Here is a 17,024-nt window from a genome sequence, read left to right as displayed (position 1 = left end):
CACTCTCATTTCATCAGTCCATAAAACCTTAGAAAAATCAGTCTTGAGATATTTCTTGGCCCAGTCTTGACGTTTCAGCTTGTGTGTCTTGTTCAGTGGTGGTCGTCTTTCAGCCTTTCTTACCTTGGCCATGTCTCTGAGTATTGCACACCTTGTGCTTTTGGGCACTCCAGTGATGTTGCAGCTCTGAAATATGGCCAAACTGGTGGCAAGTGGCATTGTGGCAGCTGCACGCTTGACTTTTCTCAGTTCATGGGCAGTTATTTTGCGCCTTGGTTTTTCCACACGCTTCTTGCGACCCTGTTGACTATTTTGAATGAAACGCTTGATTGTTCGATGATCACGCTTCAGAAGCTTTGCAATTTTAAGAGTGCTGCATCCCTCTGCAAGATATCTCACTATTTTTGACTTTTCTGAGCCTGTCAAGTCCTTCTTTTGACCCATTTTGCCAAAGGAAAGGAAGTTGCCTAATAATTATGCACACCTGATATAGGGTGTTGATGTCATTAGACCACACCCCTTCTCATTACAGAGATGCACATCACCTAATATGCTTAATTGGTAGTAGGCTTTCAAGCCTATACAGCTTGGAGTAAGACAACATGCATAAAGAGGATGATGTTGTCAAAATACTCATTTGCCTAATAATTCTGCACTCCCTGTATATATATATATATAAAACATACATACATATTCTCTCAAGAACAGTCAATAAGAGGCAAACTAGTGTTCATAAAATGAAAGGAATGACTTCAATCCCCTTTTAGGTCGAGCTGCAAGACATGCTGTATTCACTCTATCAGCTTTAACCACGCCCACTATTGCCATATGTTCTTTGTTCTGCTTGTCCTAAATGCTTCCTTTTTACACACATTCATCCTTCCTCCTGATATAGCGTGTGATGCCCCCTCCTCCCTGATGGGCATTGCAGCCGTAGTGTTCTTTGGGCTGTCCACAGCATGTGTTCACACCACACCAGTTAAGACACTGTGTTTAGAAAGGCACTGAAGGTTTCAGGTTTCGCTTGTAATGGTGCTTTGTTCTTGGATATCTCTAACTCTATTGGTCTCCACCTCTCTCTCTACATCTCTCTACCTCTGAACACCTCTCACTACACCTCTACCTCTCTCTCTCTACCCTTCTTTCTCTCTGCATACCTCTACCTCTCTCACACTGCCTCTCCCTCCACCTCTAACTCTCTACCACTACCCCCTCTCTCTCTCTCTCTCTCTACTTTTACCCCTTTACCTCTCCCCCTCTCTGTGTACCTCTACCTCTCTTGCGCTCTACCTCACTCCCTCCACCTCTAACTCTCTACCTCTGCCTCTCTCTCTACCCCTAACCCTTTCTATCGCCCTACCTCTCCACCTCTTTACCTCTCCCTCTCTACCTCTCTCTCTCTCTCTCTCTCTCTCTCGTGTGCCCAGGCACTTATTGATTCTGAGACAGCAGGAACTGTATTTCATTTACAAAGCCTATTCGTAGTCTAATACAAGGAGATGGCTAATGCTCTGAACACAGCCCCCAACCGTCCTTTAATATTTTCGATGCATGTGAGTACGGCGTCATACAAATATCTTGGGGTATTTTTTTCGTTTGTAGTGGCAATGGGAGATGCTAAACAATAACACACTATAAAACCAAACATAGTGCATTCACATACCAAATGCAAAAACTATTGCCTACGCTAGTGCTTATTCTGAGAGGTTAATAGGGCTAGGACTATGTCAGTCACGTACAAGGCCAGCACATAAAAGGGAGTTTGAGCTGAGGAAGCATACTTCTAATTAATAACCTATATTTGTAAAGCACTACATGCTGGATTTCTACCATTTCTAAATGCTGTTAACAGGCAGTCCTATATCCCTGCTTATTGTACTTTTTTTAGTAACCTCAGAAGGCTGGAAGACTGATTCTGCCCTGCAAGGTTTTGGACCCCTGGCATCCAGAATGCATATTGGCCAGCAGCCTGCGTTGGACACAGCCACACACTCACCTGCTGCACATCTGGACAGGAAACCAAAAACAAATCCATAGACAATCTTGCCTTAGCTTGTCACTGCTTCGCCACCTGAAGTTTCTTTCTCAGTCCTTCCCTTCACACCATTCTCCTTGTGTCTTCCACCTGAGCCACTTTCACTCTCACACAGTTGCATAACAAAACCTTAGTGTTCCACACAGCTAGGTATATTGAGGTACCCTGATGCTCATCTTAGCTTGTTATACGCCAGCCACAAGCACCATGTCATCAGTGGGAATCTCAACAAGATTTGTTCTTTTAAATAATTCTTTATTGAAAACAAGCAGTTTATAAATAAGTGTCAATTACACACACATAAACATATATATCTATATGTAAATATGTACACACACATATATAGCTTTCGGTACATATAGATATGTCCTAAAGCAGATCTTAAATAAGAAGTGTTTCCTGCTGTGTGGGGACCACGGTACAGAACAAATGCCTGCATGTGCATTAGCAGTGCAGGCTTCCTTCACATACACAGAGCAGAAATGACACAGGTGCATGCCCGCATCCTCACAAAACACACACACACTCATACGCACTGCTTGCTAAAAACACGCATCAGTATTCTTAAATGACAAACTTGACTGTTTTCTAGTAAATTGTTCAGTGTTGGGTTGTGATCCATACGTGTTCCTTCCCGTGACTGACACCTAAAGCATCCAAATGTAGAATATTTGTCTAATTTAAGTAATCTTAGAACTAAAGAGGAAATACCATCTTTCCCTGAAGAGGAGGTGCAAAGACCTGTACCCCACTCTAGAGCCATTCCCTTGACGTGTCCAGCACTGCCGCGGCAAGGCCTGGCGTGCACTTGTGGTGTAGTCACACACAGGTGTGATAAAGATTTGGGCCAGTGAAGTGCAGATGGGGTGTCATCACCCAGTGAACTCAAAAGCTGCTTCGTATCTTCCCCTGCGTATGGGGGAGGGTTCATGTATAGCATTGCTGCAGTCTTTGGAAGGCCGAGGTCAGTTATTTCTTCTGCTCTCTTCATAGTATAAGTGATCCTGAGTGAGAGGAGAAACAGGGTTAGTGAATATTCCCTCAAGAGATGTGCAATCTACTTCACCTTTATACAATTCCCCAATCATGGCCCCAAAATGATGAGCCTGTGTTGGATCATTAATTTCCAGTGTTTTCTGTCCCTTTATCTGAGGTAGACACCGTACTTCACATCCACGGTAACCAGTACACACCCGATAGACAACAAAGACCTCTCATAGTACTGACACCCTCTACAGATCTGTGATTCTTGATTTCTGAAGTCAAACTGATCTGTTGATGTTTATGGTTGCATTTCAAGTTGTTTAGAGGTGAAGCATACTGGATGGTGGACAGTGTGGGTAGAATTCAGTAACTTATTGTTTAGTGATGTATTATAATGGAAGTGGTCGGCCAGAACCTGATATGGACCTGTGTGCAACGTTATATGAATGGACGTTTGTACCAAAGGATATTAACATTTTTCGTTCTACTTGGTGTTCAGTTGTCCATTATTCACCTTCAGGTTGTTGTTATGTTTCAAGACCTCTTTGCTCATTGTGTGGCCTTGCTATCATTCAATGTGTGTGTAGATATTTAGTAAATCTGAGTTAACATCTTTTGGTTGGTTGATGTGTGGTAGGTTTAGGTTAACATCTTTGAGTTGGTTGATGTGTGGTACGTTTGTGTTAGCACCTTTGGGTTGGTTGATGTGTGGTACGCTTGAGTTAACATCTTTAGGTTGGGTGATGTGTGGTACATTTGACTTTACATCTATGAGTGGTGCATTTGGGTTAGCACCTTTGATGGTGACGGGTGACTTAACATCTTAAGGTTGGGTGATGTGTAGTACATTTGACTTAGCATCTCTGGGTGATACGTTTGGGTTAGCATCTTTGGGTTGGTTTATGTGTGGTGGTTTAAGTTGACATCTTTGGGTTGGTTGATGTGTGGTACGTTTAAGTTAACATCCCTGGGTTGGGTGATGTGTGGTACATTTAAGCTAACATCTTTGGGATGGTTAATATGCAACATGATGAGATGCTGTAGTCAACTTGCAAAGATGTGCTGCTGAGGTGGCTAGGAGACATATCAAAGCTTCTGCCCAATGTTCACTCGTGACTTAGGATCATACTTAAGTATGATTTGATATTGTTGTGTCAAAGAATAGACCATTTGTAGTAGAGATGTGTGCATGATAGATTCTGGTGTTGTACCTGATGTGTACTATTGCTGGTGGGTGATGTGTGAGAATAGCTAATGTAGATTTGTTGCTTAAGGCGGTAAAGGCTTAGCCAACTAGATAGCTTGGAGTCGTTCATGCAAACAAGGGTGCCAGGAGAGTGTCTAAGCGGTGGCTGTTCCCTACTTTGATCCTATTTGAATAAATGAAGCCTTTGGGTGGACATATGTAAGTTCCTTTCAATTGGCAGGTGAAGGGTTATGGATAATTATACTCACAATGAAGATGCCTGTCGACAACAGCAGTGCCTTCACCTTGGCATCCAGATCGATGGGGAACTGGACTGAGTAGTGGTCACTGGAGCTGAACATCTCCTTACGAAAACCTCTCCATACTCTTGTGATCAGGCCTATGGTCTGGGATTCGTTACCAGTTTTCACCTTTTAAGAGAGAGCAATTTTAGAATTTTAGACCTGGTGCAGTTCATATTTGATTCTCATAGGCTCATGGTAAAATCAACCCCATCAACACGTATTTCCCCTACAGCATGCTGTAATCACAGATTGATTAGACTGTGACACACACACACACACATAAGTGTGCAGTGTAGTCGCTCTGTCGTCCAAGGCATTCTATATATATACATATATATATATATATATATATATATAGACCCAGCTTTCTCTCAGGCTCAACCTTCACAGGGACATTCCAAACATTATGATACAGGCCTGACTCTCCGTGCATGCACCTATACATATAGGGTCCCATTCACTAACTGCACTTTGTACTATGGTCAGTGGTATTAGAGGACTACTATTGTAGTACTACACAATGCTATTCGCAAATCTACCAGTGTAAATCTCCACTGCATCCTCTCCTAATTTTTCGATGGAAAAATCTTTGCACATGTAAGTTTACTAATTAGGTGTCAGTGTGAGAGGGACGGCTGATTGGTTTGAAAAAGGGGCACTGTTGTTACTACTAGGGTCAGTGGCTTAACAAAGGCCCACCAAGGCCCACGGTGCCGGGGGTACCAGAGCTCCAGGACCCCCCATCAGCACAGTGCCCTGACCTCAGAACTCCTGAATGAGTTTGGAGGGGGGCCTCCATGTACTTTGCATGGGGTGGCTCCCTCAAGTTTCGTTACGCCACTGACTAAGTTTAGAGAGGAGTGAGGAGGGGTTTTGGGACAGATAGGGAGAGGCTTAGGGAGGGGGCTTGCACTCACCTACAAAAAGTAAGTCTACTCAATGGCCAGAATCTCTCTCAACCCCCGCGCCGGACTAACATCACAGCACACCTGAAAGCAGTCTAATGGCTACCCATACACAAACAAGCAGAATTAAATATCCTCACCCACAAGTCAAATCACTACATACCAGTGCTCAACATACTTCAACAATCACATCACCTTTCACAAACCTTCCAAACACCTCCGCTCGTCCAGACTCTGACTTGCACACATCTCACACACACAGAAAACCAGATGAACCAGTCCAGCCTTCCTCTTACATTACTCCAAAAGTGTGAGACAAACTGCTACTACACATAAGAGCCTCCTCCTCAGTTCTTCCACATGAATTTGATGATCTGGATTTCTGAATAATCCCACTAGGCCCTGGATTTGTCGAGACTCATAGGTGCTGAGCACCAGGATACTCTCCCGGGTGACAAGGCACTCTACAAAGCTGCAGAACATAACATAATATTACTAGTACAGAAACAGCTTTTACGACAGCTCAGAGCTGGAATAAGTCCAGCACTACACATTGCCAACCACTGGTCCTGCAATATCCTCCCACAGACAATAATGTCGGTAGGGGCTAAAACTAAAACCCCATAGAAAATAGTGTTAAAAAAATTCAAGTGTTTTAAATTGTTAAAATTGGAAGTAAATATAATTTAAACAATTCTGAAGCAGATTTAAATTCTTATTATAAAATGGTTTCACAACCTTTTTCAATTTCTAAATGAATTTGGAAAGGTGAAAGGATGGCAGAGGAAAGGGATGGATTGATAGATGAATGGATGGGTTATAAGGACCGGGAGGCGAAAGGATGGCAGAGGAAAGGAATGGATAGGCTGAAGGATGGCAGAATAAATGGATGGAAGGATAATTAAAAGGATGGCAGAGTAAAGGGGTGGATGTATGAGTGGGTGAAAAGATGAGTGAATGGATGGCAGAGAGGATGGATAGATGGCAAAGTGGATGGATGATGGATGGCAGATTGGCTGTACCGCTGAGTTGTTGAATGGAGGGCAGAGTGGATGAAGGAAGGATGACAGAGTAGATGGATGTTGGGTAGATGGATGGCAGACTATAGAGATGGATGGATAGCAGTCTCTAGATGGATTAATTGTTGATTGGATGGATGGGTTGATAGATGGCAGAGTGAATGGATGGATGAAAGGATAGATGGACAGATGGCAGATTGGATGGATGGTTGGTTGGAGGAATGGATAGAATGGGAAAAAATTGAACAAAGGTAAAAAGGATGAATGGGTGATACAACTTAAAGGTGAAATAGTGGATAGCACATGGATGGAAGGGTGAAAGAATGGATAGACGCATGGAAGAGACAAGGAAGCTGTTCTAGAGAGTGTTTGGCTCACTTGCTTGGTTGCATCAGTGCTTTAGCTCAAAGTAGGAGCAATTTACATTTTCTTCCATCAACTTTGCTCAATATCACTCAAAAGTCTATGTAATAATCCAATATGGCACATAACATTGCTTTGCGCCTCTGTGTGTACACATGTGGTTGGCACCAGAATATTTGGAATATATGGACATTGTAGGAGTTGACAAGCCCTTTCTGGTGTACTACAGACTTGGTGTTGGGTTTCTTATCTCATTCTAGAGTCAGCACAGAGCTTCACATTAAACTCTATGGTTATCACAAGTTTTCTCTTTAAACTTTATGGTTAGGATATGACTTTTCATTCAAATTTAAGAGTAACAGAAGGCTTCTCTTCCAACTCTGTGGTTATCGCAGGACTTCTCCTTCGACGTATATGATCCATAGATAGCCCCCCTCTAACCGTACCTCAAAGTTGACATCACTGAAGCCAGCCATTCCGAATCCTGGACCCACAACCCGCAGCACCACCTCCTTGGCGATGTTCAGGATGGAGAAGCTGATCGAGAAGGCCTCCCAGTTCTTCACGATGTAACCAATCAGACACCCAGCCGTGGGAGAGTAGACTTCCAGCTAGGAATGTAGTCGCAACAATGTCAATTACATACAGGTAAGTGCTTTGATCTCATCCTCAAGATTTGAATATGTACTGAACAATGGAGTAATGAGCAGACATGAAGTAATGTTTCCCCCCAGGATTTAAGTTAGTTATCTTGATATGCGATTAGTAGACACATCTTTTGACAATGTGCTACAGCATTTTAAGTTTAAAATATTAACTCAGAATTGAAAGGTCAATATGGAGCTCAGCTAAAACCGAAGGAACCATTTCATGCAAAGATTTTAAGGAAGATTTTCATTTCTACTGCCTGTTTCCAACCTTTCCCATGGACCCAGGCCTTGTATTCCCCTCTATCAACCTCATCAAGTGTAACAAAGCTGATAATTCTCTTCATATCCAAACTCTCGTCTGCTGTCCATGTCAACGCAGTGGCCAATTGATGGTATCTCTCAACATTAGATCTTACCGGTCCACCAAACTGACCAATGAGTCGAAATAGCTAAAGCTCTTGTCAACCAAAAGCACAAATGATTTCCAAGGGAAGTTAATTGAGAAATTCCTATTAAATTTATGTAGCCTGTGGAGTCTAACCAGAGTTCTACCATATGTATGTAGTTTTGTTTACATAATAAGAGGAAACACATGATTTGTCTTTAATTAAACCTGAACCATCCACGATTTTGGGCCCCAATTGTACAAAGTGCTTTTGCTGATGCAAATCCTGTGCTTTGAACAATCCTAGGCTAAGCAGTCCCAAAAGCACACAAGTCCCAATGCATTTAAGGTACTTGCTAACTCACAAAAGGTACTCTGTGAGTCTGAAAAGTATTTCTGCAGTGTAACAACCTGCAATTCATTTCCACTAACCTGAGAAACAGCTCCTTGTTTTATAACTCTGAGCTGTTTCTACTCCACTTTGGTGCACCTAAAGCATCAGCACTGTCCCGACATCAGTTCAATATCTAGAATCCTATTCGTCTGAGCACAAAGGGGGGGTTGTCCAAGCATTTATGTAAGCTGATGATGCTCAGTTATTGTTCCGACTAGACAATGATGGATGTGCAGGGTCTCGCACTGTATCCTTTATCTGTCATTGGCTGGTGCACAACAAATTGAAATAAAATGCTAATAAAACTTAGATCTTCCTTATGAATGGTTGTGTTAATATGTGGCTGGATTCATATTCGCCAACAGAACTAGGCCTGCAACCTACACCCATGAAAACAGTGAAGCGATTGGGAGTAAAAAATCATTTAAATTCTAATCTGTCATCCCAAATTCAATGAATTATTTTCTTGTCAGTTAAACCATTAAGTTTCTCACGTTTGGACGACGCTTAGGCCTAGTGAACATGGGCTACTGAATAAAGTAAAAGTGCCTCAAAATTTGGCAACCAAGGGGCTTATTTACAAGCCCCATGTGCCGCCGTGGTGTGTCACCTTTTTGCTACGCTTTGGCAGTGCACAGTGCAGACCCATGTCTACAAGGCCATTCAAAGCCACCCTGCACCTGCACCCTTACATGGCTTTTTAGATAAGGTGTAAGGCAACGCAGCACAACCTCACACTGCGTCAGAGAGGCATGCATCTCAACACTCATAATTTTTAACACTGCCCCAGATTAACAACACAGTGTAAATCAGGCGCAACGCCTAAAACATACGCCTCCCCTTAGCAGGCGTACAGAGGAGACATTTTTACCTTTTGCTTTCTGAAGCACACATAGATTAAGGAAAATGCCTCTCCTGGTTGCAGCAAGGTACCCCTTCCTGCACAAAACCAACTGTGCCACCAACACAGACACCCTTGCACCATGGTGCAAGCGTGCCTGTGTTTGCACTCAACAGCAATTTCTGCACCGGCGCTGGCTGAAAGGAGAGGAATGCACCTTATCTTGTAGATACAGTGCATTCCTGCCCTTTCACGTTGGCATAGGGCATTGCAGCTAAAAGGCTTGCAGCGCTGTCCTACGCCAAATGTTTGTAAATAAGCCCCCAATTTTGTGGCCATGCTTGGCTGACACAGACTAAACCAATCTTAAAAAACCTGATTTTGCTTCCTATAAGATAAATAATACAGTTCAAGGATGTGTGCCTGGTGCATAAGGTGCTCCTTCCCTTGGCAATACACTCACAGTCTTAAAAATATATTTGAAAAAACTAACATTTGATTATGAGGAATTCCCTTGCAGTCCCTCAAATTTGTAAGAGCAGGTCTAGTGAGTAAAGTTTTTCTCATGCAGTTCCAAAACTCTGGAACTCACAGCCGCTATTCCTTCACTGAGAGCATGCTGTGTTAGTCTAGAAAGAATTTGAACACTTACATACATAACATATCGTAAGATAAAAAGAAACTTAAAACTCCTCCTGATTTTTCATTCCCTTTATCTAGGCCCCACCTACTTCCAAGGACTGTGGCTGGTATACTAATGCTAATGGTTTGTTCTAATTTTAGACAAAATTTATTTTGGATGTTTTGTAAAACTCTCTAATGCTCTTGCATCACAATCACTCCATAGAAGACCACATAACTGAAAACATCATATAAAAAACAGACCTGTATAAAGCCACTCTAATTGGCTGGTTACAGTCAGTTACATTATCAAATAGCCTACCACTCTCTATGTTTGAGTTAGTGGCATAGGAAACCTCTGAGTATCTGGAATAAGAAGTTGAGTACTGGTCACGTGATATTCTGCGCCACCCTAAGCCCCGTGTTTGTACTACACTTAGAGATGGATCTGCTTGAGTTGGTATTCACAACAAATAAGTTGCCCCACCCTGCAACATGCCATAACCTTCTAACATGATTTAAACCTGACCCTCATTCATTTGTTTGGGAATTTTCTATATAGCACACGTGCCAGGGGCATCAGAGCAGTTTACAAGAGCACAGTTACCAACAATCACTGTGAAAGGTTACTTGAGATACAGCACAAGAAAATAGAAAGCAAAACAGACATTCATGAGTGTGTGTGACATGAAAGACCTGGCCCAAGAGCTTTCAAAGAAAATATTCTTAGTGCCTTTCTAAAGGTAGAGCGGCAAAGGGTCATAAAGAGATTTGGAAGGCGGGAATGCCGGATTTTCGTGGCTATTCCCGAGAATGACTGGTCCATGTATTGTTCTCATCTGAAGGTTGGAGGCTCCAGGAGAAGGGATTGAATCCCTTTATTGGCCAGAGATTTTCAATTTTCCAGTTAGGTGGATGGGTGAAGACGAATGCAGGGTCTTGTGTGTGGTGCAGTCAAAGTTTAGCTCATGCCGTGATAGGAAGCCTTTGGAAGGATAGCAGGATAGGTGTGATGTGGTTACATTTCTTATGTCCGGAAACGCAGCGGGCTAAAGCAAGCAGAATCGCTTTTATTTGAGCTACGTGTGCTCTGGGGATGCCTGAGAAAAGGGAGTTCCTGTAGTCAAGTCAGGAGAGAACCAACGTGTGAACAACTGACGTAACGCCCTGTTCCAGAATGACCTGCCTGATCCCCCGGAAATGCCGTAGTTGGAACTGGGCATGCTTGGCCATGCCCGGGTGGAACTATGCACCATGGTAAGACAGAAGACTTCCCGAAATATGCCAAACTGGGCACCTCCAAATGATGGCAGGTGTGTGCTGACCTCTTGCCACAAATAGCTGACCCACTCGCTGACCAAGAAGAATGTGAGTCTCATTCAGTGTTAGTTCTCTGAAAATCCTTCAAAGTTTGGAGAAAATTATAACTATGAAATGAAATCCACCCGCTGCTTTACTTCCATTAGGGAATGCTAAGGGGAGCACAAAACAGGTAGACTGTACTCCTTGTTTAGTGTTCGTCCAAGTATTTGGTTGATTTTTCACCTAACTCAAAATCACCCCCCTGTGTATAAAGAATGACAGGAAGCCTCCGCCTGGTATAAGGTGTAAGTGGGATAGTTCTGATCACTTCAAAAGAACTGCATCCTGCTGTGGTGCTGCACCTAGCACGTGGAGTTCCTCCCAGAGGAGTCTGACTTCCGGTAGCTACAGCGAACTGCAGAAAAGCTCCAGCGTGACTTGAAATACTTTACTCAGCCACTGCAGTGAGAAGAAATGGATTTTGCAATGCTTGTTCTGTGAAGGTCTGGTCCCAAAGACTGCTTCAAGGCACCGGTTGTGAAATGTCTAGTGTCTAAGGACATTCCCAGGAGCTTTTGGCATTCTCAGGGCTGTGCTTTGAGTTTCTGGAACATTTGGCAATCAGTCCTGAAGATCTGCTTCAATAACCAGAGTGAGTTGTAACAGAAGTCCACTCCGCACTGCTGGTGGTGAAGATCTGTCCAAAGACATTGTCGTTTACATAACTGCACTTATTTCAAAGGTCCATCCTTGCCTCCTCTCATTGACAGCCAATCACCTTTACTCTCTGGACATCCCATGTAGGACTGGCACTTCTCTGCCAGTGTTTGCCTTCCTCATAGTCGGTAATGCCCACCTCTGATGCCTTTCATAGGGTCTGCTACAGGCTTCAATACAAGACAGTCACATCCTACTCTTGTAATTCTTTGTTCAACATGCTTGAGTGTTCTAACCCCAAATATAATGTTATTAATGCTCCTGTTTAGGCCATAAGTATTTACATAGAAATTGAATTGTCCTATTTTATTTCAGCACCCCAGCCTTCTGAACTTCTAACCCAAAGGGATCCCCAAAGGAGTTTTCTAACTTCTAACTCCCTTCTGTGTAAACTGTTAAACAGGGGCATTAAGGGGTTCTCCACTGTATCACGGACCAGTGTCTCTAGTCACAGTGTCCCTAATATTAAAGTGCCAAGAGGCACATTAGTACATTTATCTAATTAAATAGATGCACCCCCTCTCCTCATTTGTGTTCTACTATCAAATCATTTATAGAAGCCACTTGATGGCAGCTGGGTTCAAACAACCTGTCTTTCTTACTTCGGTCCTGGTTGTGCCCCTTCCGGCCGTACCAGGCAGTTCCTCAAAGCCTGAGTGCAAGCCAATTAATAGATAGTGCACTCCTGAGTGCAGCCACCCCCCTGCAATTCTCAACTGGAAGAGTCTTCCTACTTCACCATGTTCCTGTCATGCAAGTGCTATTGGCAGCTTCCTTGGAGGTGAATGGTACCATCACAAAGTCTTCCACAGGTGAAATGAAATGAAAAATATTTATATAGTGCTGCAAACCCACAGGTATCAAGGCGCTGACCCATAGGTACACCTATAGTAGGATCCCCATGGGCGCTCATCACTAGATTTTTCTGTTTTGAGAAAACTAGATGTCAACGCTCAACACCAAAGGTATAATACACCTTGGCACATGTCATAAGAGTAATGAGCCTTGAATTATGCCTCTAGCACAGGAGGCACCTGGCTAGTAACTTACCTCCTCAGTCCAGCTGCAGTAATGCGCGGGTTGGAGGAGGTGCAGCACATGATACTGGGAGTTGTCGTACACCCTGATGTCTAACACGGGGCCGCACCACTCTCTCTCCTCCTTGGCGTGGAAGATCTTCTGGTTGACGGTGTTGAGGATCTCGTACTCAGTGCGGGACTGGAACATGCTGTACCCTGCGGTAACATAAGAGTGGACCATGAGAAACAAAGCGGGACTCCTAGGGAGGATAACAGCGCCTGCCCCCCACCCCACACCAGCCCTCAGCTCCATTGTTACCTCCGCACTCATGATGGACGTCTACACTAGCTATCCAGGGATTGAGCTGAAGCATTCAATGGGACGTGCCTTCTGAGCCACTGACTACTAAGAAATATGTCAGAGGATTCAGTCCCAAAACTGTGGAACTCACTGCCGCTATTCCTTCACTGAGAGCATGCTGTGTTAGTCTAAAAAGAATTTGAAAACTTACATACATAACATATATCTGTGAGTGATACAGGTGCACTCAGGATACCCGGTGGGAGGTCCAAATATGACGTAAGCAGAATTCAATAATGCTATGGATAGTCTGCTGTAACCTTTGCTCAGGAAGTGAATGTTGGTTCTTTTGTATGCTGTCAGTGTGCTGACAGCTATATTCCACATTGCACAGTCACATTTGATTTACGTGAAGATAAGTTAACTCAATCCATGACAAATGTATTCTATATCTAGAAAGATAATTATTAGATACATATGTAAGCCTCACTCTGAGCTGACCCAAGCAGCATGTCTACACAAAATCTGCCTTGGATAAATCTGAGGTGCAGGTGTTCCCACAACCAAAGTTGCTGGGTGCAGGAACACTAGACCTGGTTTAATCAGGTGTTAACCTGCAAGTGGTAAAATCAGACTTGGATGTGAGACAGGCAGAGGGCAGCGGTGTACACCTTCCCCCACCGACCACCTCCTACAACTTGGTAGGAGCAAGCTATGCTCCCCTCCACCATCCCTGAGCCTGCTCTGCTCCTGGTACCTTCCTGTCTCGCTTGAGCTCCCCCCATGAGATGCATTGGCCCCACACCTATGTATCACCTGCATAGAGCGGGTGGAAAAGTGGAGAGTAGAAGACCTTGAACCATAGATAACGATGCAGAAAAGGAAAAGGACCAAAAGTCCTGGATCTGCATAGTTATCCCAAATTTCAGGTCTTTATGCATGTTATGCCTGGTGTTTGGGGGAGGGCTACTGCCCAGATTTGGTACTTCTGGGCCCAGTATCTCCCATTTGAAACCTAGAAAAGTAATTTAAAATGGACATCTGTCCTGTCGAAGGCCCTATAATTGTTTCTAAAGGGTTGTAATGTATGTTGACGAGTGTTTGATCAAATAGTTCCAGTATGAACATTTTGCCTTTTAACACATACATAACCCCAGGTTCCCAGTGAAATACATTGGTACCCTATATTAATAGAAGTGAATCAGGTGGTGCCCAAGGGGAGAGTATCTGACACAGGAGCAAATAGTAAGGTAGGAAGAAAATACCTGTTCCAGCCTAGCCCAAATGAGAACAGGCTCAAGCACTCAATGCACTGCTGATGGTTTTCACCAAGAAAGAGACTGCCAGCAAAGCAAGCATGACTTGCAAAGCAACAACGCACCTCCAACTCATGTTGCAAACAAAACCTCCTCTGCTACATCATCGAAAGAAGAGTAAAAGCGTGGCCGTAGCAATTCTTAGTGCCCAGGAACTGCAGGAAAGGATGCCAACGAGGATCCCAGATAGACTGGGTATGAACAACTATAACCAAGAAGAGGTAAACCAGGAAGGGCCTGGAGAAGTGCTTAGCAGAGTTGGTTTCACTTCGTTTGTACCTACAAATACCACAAAGGGAGACAGCCCTCTCTCATTGTTTCAATGTCTCCCTAAACTGACCCAGAAAGTCACTTCTTGTTGTTTTATAAGGACTCTCAGTCACCAGGGATTCCGGTCGTATGGTTCATCAGTGAGTCCTCATCCAGATACTCTCTGTATCCGGGTGGGATCTACCGTAAGCCTCAAGAGAGTGCTTCTGAGAAGATGGGATCTAATCTAGAAATGCCTACCGGGAACTCTTTAATTGCCCTTTATTTGGAAAACCCTCACATGATTAAAAGAAGTGATGCTGAAGGAGAAAAATAGTAACTACAGCATCCATAGGTCTACATGTTTCAGTCACGTCATTTACCTATCTGGGTCATGTGGCCTTTCTCAGGACAAATCTTAGATCCACATTTTTTTAACATTCTGTATTTCCGTAACATACTTTGTAAATGTAACCCATTTACACTCAATGCCATACATACAGCCCAGTCTGAAGTGGGAACATTTTAATACTGAATACAGTTATCCCTATTTTGCATTCTTCATCGTGATTGAGAATTGACGGCATGTATTACATTCCAGAGCTTTCAAAGAACAAGCCAGCCTCATAATATAGGTGGTATCCAAATACACCTCTGCTTCTGTTGTGTTTTTATATTAATACTACAGTTAATATGGAACTTCATCAGTGTGATTTATTGGGATCTCACCAAAGTTAAGGACATGTCATATATCTTCCTGGGAAACAAATCAGTCTCGAGGGTCATTTCCTGTGATGTCATTAAAGTCAAAGGGTACATAATGTCACTTCTGCTACCCCAAGCATTTTGGTGAATGGACGCCCATGCATTCTACCACAATACTGTGTAAAATATCAATCTTCCAGATACAAAGATACAAAGCTACCAATTGTAAATCTAAACCAACTTATAACACGCATTTCCAATGCAATGGGTCTTGCAATTGCTCGAGTTAGAGCTATTTACGTTATAAATTCCTAACTGGACTTTTCTTGCCACATAAATTGAAAATTAAAAGTAAAACAGTTGACATAAGCAAGTCAATTCAAAGTGCCACAGCCGCCATTGGCGTGAGCGCAAGAGTTATTGGCTCCCTGCTTGAATGTCTGGAAAGGATCCCGGCTGGGATGAAAGGCAAACCGAAACCGGAGAGGGGCCATCAAACGCTGTCACAGGCGGAAGCGTGATGTAGTGTGATGGGCAACAAAAATGCTCACTTAGTGAAATCACCTGGGAGGGAACTCAGCACATGAAGGAGGGACATTTCACAAAATACACCAATAAAAATGAAGCATTTGAGACAACCACAACAAAGGATGAATAGCAAGAGTGGGCGTGATTAAAAGCCCACGAAGAGATTACAACAGGCTATAGTACTTGCGCACTCGACGCTAACAATTAATCTTTACAATATTGTGGGAGCCACTTTTCTGGCTATGATACTTTTATTAAAGAAATATTTTGTATGTGGCATTCTGGCATACAACTTGACTCAAGTGCATGTGCCTCTGTATTTACATATGCTTTGACTTGGTGTGCACAAATCACCTCGTCTGTGGCAAGTAAACCAAAGAATGTACTCACGTTTCTGGTGGATTAGAATTTGGTCCACCTGCAAATGGTAAAAAACAGAGAACTTAGACTTGGGAGCACTAGCTGAAGGCTTAACACACGGGGAGCAAAGGACTAGCCACGTCCAGCAGTATTCACTCATTGATGTATGTATGCATGTATCCGTTCATTCATTTATTTATTCATTCTTCTATCATTTTATGATTTTACAAAGTCTTAGCCTGTGACAAGGAGGCTACAGGTAGTGTTGCAACCGCTTCCGATTCTGAACACCCCTCAGAGAGAGTTCATAGAACTCTATGGAAGGGGAGAGGGGCCACCCTGGGTCTTCGTTTTCGGTTATTGTGGGAGAAGAGCCAGCGTACAGTTTGGGACTGAATCTGGCTTAAGTGGCCAAACTTACATTCACTACCTGTAAAAGGAGCAGGAAGTGCGCCACAGGACAAAGGTCGAGAACAGCCAATGAAAATCCAGGGAGGAGCCAATGGTCTCCATGGAGAATGTCACCACTATGGCAGCCCATCTGCCTCAAATGTAGACATACCCAGAGAGAAATTATGTTATTCCATGTTCTGCAGTACCAGCATAGGGACGTTTCTCCACTGATAAATGCATCCCATGCTTGAGCATAGTACTCTGTCTTCCTAGGCAAAGTTAACAGCATAATTCCAAATCCTAGGTGCCTTGAGTTTGGGGAACTTTAAAATGCCGGATGGTGATGAAAGGTTAGAGGGAGAGGGGTGAATGCAGGGTTAAAGACATGGAGAGCCTGGCACTAGGGGTGAGAGCAGCATGACTTGATAGTCTGGGGATGGCAGAAT

General features: G+C 43.4%; 1 protein-coding gene across 3 annotated transcripts in view; it reads right to left on the bottom strand.

Annotated features, from left to right (window-relative positions):
• Nucleotides 1–1,105: 1,105 nt before the first annotated feature.
• The window catches only part of LOC138266880 (phospholipid scramblase 3-like), a 205,713-nt gene continuing 189,794 nt past the window's right edge, over nucleotides 1,106–17,024 (bottom strand). For all 3 annotated transcript variants that reach the window (XM_069215600.1, XM_069215601.1, XM_069215599.1), the window contains 5 exons: nucleotides 16,216–16,243; nucleotides 12,758–12,942; nucleotides 7,244–7,408; nucleotides 4,475–4,636; nucleotides 1,106–3,039 (listed from right to left, as the gene is read on the bottom strand). In XM_069215600.1, coding sequence (XP_069071701.1) covers nucleotides 3,001–3,039; nucleotides 4,475–4,636; nucleotides 7,244–7,408; nucleotides 12,758–12,942; nucleotides 16,216–16,243 — 579 coding nt within the window. In that variant the 3' untranslated portion in view covers nucleotides 1,106–3,000. The remainder of the gene's footprint in view (nucleotides 3,040–4,474; nucleotides 4,637–7,243; nucleotides 7,409–12,757; nucleotides 12,943–16,215; nucleotides 16,244–17,024) is intronic.

The sequence above is a fragment of the Pleurodeles waltl genome, chromosome 12 (genome assembly GCF_031143425.1).
Source record: "Pleurodeles waltl isolate 20211129_DDA chromosome 12, aPleWal1.hap1.20221129, whole genome shotgun sequence".
In the NCBI taxonomy this organism is placed as follows: Eukaryota; Metazoa; Chordata; class Amphibia; order Caudata; family Salamandridae; genus Pleurodeles; species Pleurodeles waltl.
The sequence above is the reverse complement of the archived record's forward strand: the minus strand, read 5'-3'. Positions and strand labels throughout refer to the sequence as shown.